General features: G+C 39.7%; 1 protein-coding gene across 1 annotated transcript in view; it reads right to left on the bottom strand.

Moving 5' to 3' along the window:
- Positions 1 to 192: 192 nt before the first annotated feature.
- The window catches only part of LOC147628399 (uncharacterized), a 56,961-nt gene continuing 50,759 nt past the window's right edge, over positions 193 to 6,394 (bottom strand). The window contains exon 4 of the mRNA XM_086813519.1: positions 193 to 327. Coding sequence (XP_086669645.1) covers positions 193 to 327 — 135 coding nt within the window. The remainder of the gene's footprint in view (positions 328 to 6,394) is intronic.

Below are 6,394 nucleotides of genomic sequence, written 5' to 3'. Positions count from 1 at the left end.
TATGTCATCTTCCACATAGAAGAATTCTTTGACTGCAAAGCGACCCCCCAGCCAATTGGTCTCATGGACTGTGCCAAAGCCACCCGTGCCAATAGCGTTGTACTTTGTTTTCAACTCCTCTGGATCTACCCAAAGGTATGCTGGCAAACCATCACTTGCCACACCTTCCAGATCTGAGGCGTGGGACAGTTTCTACGAAATGATATCAGCAAGGCATGACATGTCTCCTCCTTCCTCTACCTTCACACTAGCCAAATACTCCAGAGCAGAGCTTAAGTCTTCGCCCGCACCTTCAGCTGCCCAAATCTCACCGATCCTTCTCATCTCCTGCATCAAATCCATGCTGTCAAGATGTGCACCCCTCAAGGCCTGCTCAACCACATAATAGCACCAAACCAGGTCGTGCAGATGAAGGTCCACAACATACGTGCTTAGCCCTAGCTTGAGTGCCTTGTCTACCAGCCACATATGGTTGTCTGAGCTTCCTCTGATGCAGTCGTCCAGACATCTTTCCCCTTCTTGCATCACGTGATAGAGAGCCTCCAAAGGCCCACTTAGCTTGTGAGATAAGGTCTCCTGCTCAGATGACCCCAACATGGAGCAAGCGTGTTCTACTTGCCGTATGACTGCATCTAGCACCACTGAGTAAGACCTTGCAAGGCATCGCCACTTGCTGCGATGCAAAATTAGCAACGAATTGCAGTCGAGTCTGCCTTGAATCCGTTGGCATAGCTGGCCACAAGTCTCGAAAATGTTTCTGATATGGTCTGGCCAGATAGACGACATCGTCTCTGGGTCGATGGCAGCTACCTAGTCTCTGAGTTTCGCGGAGAAGCTCTCTGAGTCGATATCGGGCAGCTACCTCAGGTTGCCGCACATTCTGGGGTCAAAACTCTTTCTTTTCGCAGAGAAGCTCTCTGAGTCGATATCGGGCAGCTACCAACACGACCTTCATCTACACGACCTCAGGTTGCCGCACATTCTGGGGTCAAAACTCTTTCTTTACCAACACGACCTTCATCTACACGACCTGGTTTCAGGTTGCCGCACATTCTTTACAAAATTGAGTTTTCAAAACTCTTTCTTTACAAAATTGAGTTTCAACACACGGCACTCCAACCGTGTTAGATAAAATTGAGTTCTACACGACCTGGTTTCAAGTTTGAAATTGTGGAATATTATAGTTGCTCTCCCCAATGTTAGATAAAAAATCGAACTACCTCCATAATGTTAGATTAAAAACTAACTAAAATCTCAAAATCTTCACTGTTAATTTCAAGGTTTAATCAGTTTTTTTCCAAATTGAGCCGTGAAAAATAAACTAATGGACGGTTTTTAATACACTAAAGGACATTGCATGCTTTCGCTGATTTATTCTTTCCGAGGCTCTCTCTCTCTCTCTCTCTCTCTCTCTCTCTCTCTCTCTCTCTCTCCCCCCCATGGTACCAATGTATCACTTTTTGTCTCGTTGACCTTTGGGGTCTTTCATACATTAATATTACTTTGTTACTCTCTCTCTCTCTCTCTTCCCCTCACCTTGAGCAAAGGACAGGTTAATGTGACTTCTCACTTGCTGACTCCTAGCAAATTGAATGGATAATGTTGCCTAGCAATGCCCCTAAGCATCATCAAAGTATAAAGTATTGAGTTGGTTCATCTCCCCTTATCTTCATTCACATCATTTGCCTCATGTTAAGGTTTGGGAGTATGACTACATTTCATTAGGCAAGAAGATACTGCAAAGCAACTATGGTGATGGATTTAAAAGGACTTATAGAAAATCAATATTCATGGATTTAAAAGGACTTATAGAAAATCAATATTCATGGATTTAAAAGGACTTATAGAAAATCCATATTCATGGTAGATGAGTGACCGTTTGGACAAGAAAGATTTGCAAGTCCAAGCAATTAGATGATATGCCCTATGCTCCCCTAGTGCCCCTCTATGAGCAACCAACCTACATACAAATATAAAATTGCCCATAAGTAATCCTTATTATTTAATATCTTGTTGTCCCTTTATGGGCTAGTGTTATAACCTTAGCTCCCCCCTAGCTAAACACACATGGCTACCCCCACCACTCCTTATCCACAATTGTGGTGTGGCCCAATCCCTCAAGCACCTTGCTACTATGATCCCCCCTCCCTCATTGAACTAGCCTTCCCTATGTCCTCCATTTCCTCAAGTTGGTGTGTGATCCTCGACCCTTATATCCCCTGCCACCTCTCCCATACTCCCTCCTCCTTGACGCCCCCCATCATCATAGTCAACCAAGAAAAGACACAACAACTAAAAAATAAAAGAGGCTTGAAGAAAGAAAACACAAAATGAAGAGCCTTAATGTGAACACAAGGGCTTATCACAATCACATACGACCAAACACAAACTCAAAGAGAAGGCTTTCTAACATGATAAAACCACAATATAGATACAAATTGATTGAATAATTTTATTATTTACGAGAGGCTAGATGATGGAATACAAGCACATACATTTATTATAAGCCCATAACGTTTGATAAGATATGAGATTCCACAAAATAATGCCTACTAATTGACAGGAATGAGATGAGCATGTGGGGTGAAACTTCTCTAAATAACTACCCCTCCTTCAAAAAAGTATCAATAATAACCCTTCCTTCCATCCATTTTGACAAGATGAGATGAGCATGTCAATTTTGGGTTGTGAAACTACTCTGAATAATAACCCTTACTTCAAAAAGTATCATCCATTTTCGTGCTTCTGTGCCCGCATCTTCTCCCTTTTGCTTTAGTTGTGCTCATTTGAGTTTTTTCACTACCCATAACTTTGTGCCTCTTAAGGCTCTACATTACCAAAGGATTGCAATCTTATCTTATTTATCCTTAAATGTGACCATTACATGCATGATACTTGTATGTGAATTGTATCTTGGATATAGCTTTTGTCTCTCATTTGATTATAGGTGTGGCGCGTAACACTTTGCACGTCAACATGGTTTCACCAACTCAACCTACCCGCAAGGTGCTTTATCATCTTACCCACTTGAACAAGCACCTATCTCTTGTCTGAAAAATATAAAACGACCTTACCATGAGCTCAATAATAAATAGGGAAAGCCTAAGGACTTCATGTACATACTTGCTTAAGACTAGTAATAGCGGTCATACCATTTTTAAGTTTTTTTTGGCCTAGTGTGAACACTAGTCACTTGTATATGAGTGAAATTTAACAATACATTCATTCCCTTGTAATAGAATACTTGTGAGCTCTTCACTTCTCTACTCTTGCTTACCTATGTTCTATTGGATTCTTGTATGATAGATGGTTTGCCTACTTGAACTACTTTGCTTATAGGCTGCTCCCTCTCAGTAGCTTCTTCTTCCTCCACCTTTTTTGAGAGATAACTACCACGAAGGCCATTCTCTTCTTGCCTCCATCTAGGCATAGAGAGCTTTTCCTTCACCCTCATAGCCATGAGCATTCTAGTGCAACAATAGAGTGAGGATGTGATGGAGAAGCTATTGCATGCACATCAGGAGCTGCATTACAGCTTGAAGACCCAAGAACACATAATTTGGCAAGGCTAAGGTATGCACTTACTTGAACATATTTGGCACCACCGATGGGGACTTTCCTAAGGCTTAGCTTCATACTTCTATTTACTCCAAGCTATTAGAATCACTCAATATTTTTTGGTGTTGATTAGGAGGTTACACTCTAAAAACATATGGTTTTGGAGCCTTGGATGTGTTTAGTTTTTTTTTTTTTTACACTTCTTATTTGCATTAGGGCATTCTATTTTCCTATCTTGGAATTGTGATTTCATTAGCCTTTTGCATTGGTTTTGGAGCCTTGGATGTGTTTAGTTTATTGTTTTTTAATTTGTTTTGAAGCTTGTTTGCATTATGGCATTCTATTTTCATAGCTTGGAAGGGGAAAATCCTGATAATATGCGCCTTTTACATGATTTTGAAGCTTATGAGGCTTTGATCTTATTGAATTAAGCTAAGGAATAGCGTAGCAATTGTGAATAGGGTGGAACCCACTCCAAAAATATAAGCCTTGAGCTCCTTTAGGTGTAAATATAGTGAGAAAGTTGTGAATTTTTGTTCGTGCATTTCATAATTTTTGTTTATGCATGGTGAAATCAGTAGCTAAAAGCATGTAAAATCAAACAAATACACTTAATGACTTGCATAATCACCTTAAACTAGGATTAGGATCCTAGATCACACCAACCATTAAGTCCAAAAAAACTCTAAAAACTTTAAAAATTAGGCCAAACCATCTTGGTTGAGAGATGTGAGCCACAGTCCCGTGAATATTAGCCAGAGATATGAGCTTAGAACTGACACCAAGCAACAACATGGCCGAGGTACATACAACTATATCAGCATCGAGCTTGCGAGTAGAGTCTTCATAAAAAATGTGTGCCTCCTTCAAAGTTTGTCGTTCTTGTATTGAAAAGGTAATTCTCTCCTGAAGAGCAGTTGCAATAGTTAACACTCCTTCACTCCGATGCAATCTAACTTTTTCCTCCTCCAAGGCTGATGTAACCTTCTCAAGCCACTCTCTCTTTAAGATATTGGTGTTAAAAAGGCTAGCATTGGGTTCTTACCCGCCGCATCAAGTTGAGACCATATTGATCATGGAACTCCTCTTTTGTGTGGCATAAGTACTTCTATATGGGGAATTCCAACACTTTTGCATGTTTATGCGACATACATTTAAAAATCAACAACCACACATCAGATAACAATGTATGCAACATTGAACCAACATACTGCTACAAACTACTACAAAAGGCTATCAAAATTAGACACTATAAATCCTTTATTATCTTTTCTCGTAGCTAGGTAATTATATATATATATTCAAGATATCCCACAAATACAACTAACATGCTTATGCCATCAGCATTTAGTATTGGTATGGTATAATGTGTACAATTGGGCAATATAGATACATCTGTAAGTATATATGTTACATAATAGGTACAACAAGGTACAAGTGGTACACACTAGAAGCTACATCAGGTATGGCTAGTCAAACTAGTATTGAGCCCAAAATACAAAGTTTATTAAGAAGGTTGCTACACTAGGGAGTGTACAAGCTACAGGCACGTGTACAGAAGTAGAGAGTGGTGGAGAGATGCACAATTGTGTAAGGAGAAGTATTATATGTAGATGATGATTTCTAAGAAAAAATGCATTCTAATAGGCTCCTAGATTAAAATGCAATCTCATGAAGTTAACTTGAGATTCTTGCCTGTTCTAAAATGAGGTGATGTTAGTTGTCGAGGTGAGGAAGGTGCTAGCTACAAGAAAGAAGATGGACAGAGCCTACAAAATAGTCAACCCAATAGTGCAAGGATGATGCTGGATAGGGGAACATGTTACAAATTGCTTGAGAAATAAGGGAGGAGGTGCTTGACCAGTTTGTAGAGATGAAAGGTCATGATATGTAATGTGAATAAAATAAATACGTGGAAGGTTATGGGTCTTTTATATGCTTTTTATTGTGCTTCAAAAAGTGTCCTTGAATGTACTTTTTTGCGTGCATTGCAACCATGTGCTTTTAAGCACAAAAAGCGTACCACCTTAGCATGCTTCCACCGAGATGGAAATCAATATTTTTGAATGGCTATCTAAAGGCATAGATTTATATGGCACGACAACCCAAGTTTGAAATAGTAGGCCGATCTAGAAAACAAAGTGTGTAGACTCTGAAAGGCATTTTATGGGCTAAAATAGGCCCCTCGGGCATGGAACTAGTGTGTAGATAGATGCTCTCTTTGTAAGTATTAGTCTTTCTAAATGACCATTAGATGCAAATTTATATATTTTCTCTAAGCAAGGCAGGTACATGATCATTTTCCTATATGTGGATGACCTTATTATAACAGACACAAGAGATGGTGAGTTTACATGACAAACCATGAAGAGAAGATCTTGCAGACACAAGAGATGGTGAGTTTACATGACAAACCTTGGGCTTATGTATTTTTGTTTGGGGATTGAGGTTTGGCAAGAGTCAAATGGAATCTTCATTCCTCAACAAAAGTATGTAGGAGAAATTCTAAGCAAAAGTATGAAGGCATGTGGCATGGCTGAGTGCAAATCAGTGCTTACACCCATGGAGGTTAATGCGAAACTGTTTGTGGAAGATGCTTCTCCACTTGTTGATATAAAGGAGTACAAAAAGTTGGTCGGGGAGTTTGATCTTTCTATGCAATACATGGCATGACAACTTCTTTGCAGTTAATGTTCTTATCAGGTTCTTAAATCGGCCCTAAAAGAACCCTTAGAAGGCTAGGATGCAGGTGTTAAAATACATCAAAGGTACCATTGGGTATGGCATCACTTACAAATTGGGCAATTCCTTGATCGGATTTGTGACTTAGATTGGA

Source organism: Cibotium barometz, chromosome 19 (genome assembly GCF_041138505.1).
Source record: "Cibotium barometz isolate CiBa-2024 chromosome 19, ASM4113850v1, whole genome shotgun sequence".
NCBI classification, from domain to species: domain Eukaryota; kingdom Viridiplantae; phylum Streptophyta; class Polypodiopsida; order Cyatheales; family Cibotiaceae; genus Cibotium; species Cibotium barometz.
Note: the sequence above shows the minus strand (reverse complement) of the source record. Positions and strands in the feature narration are given on the sequence as shown.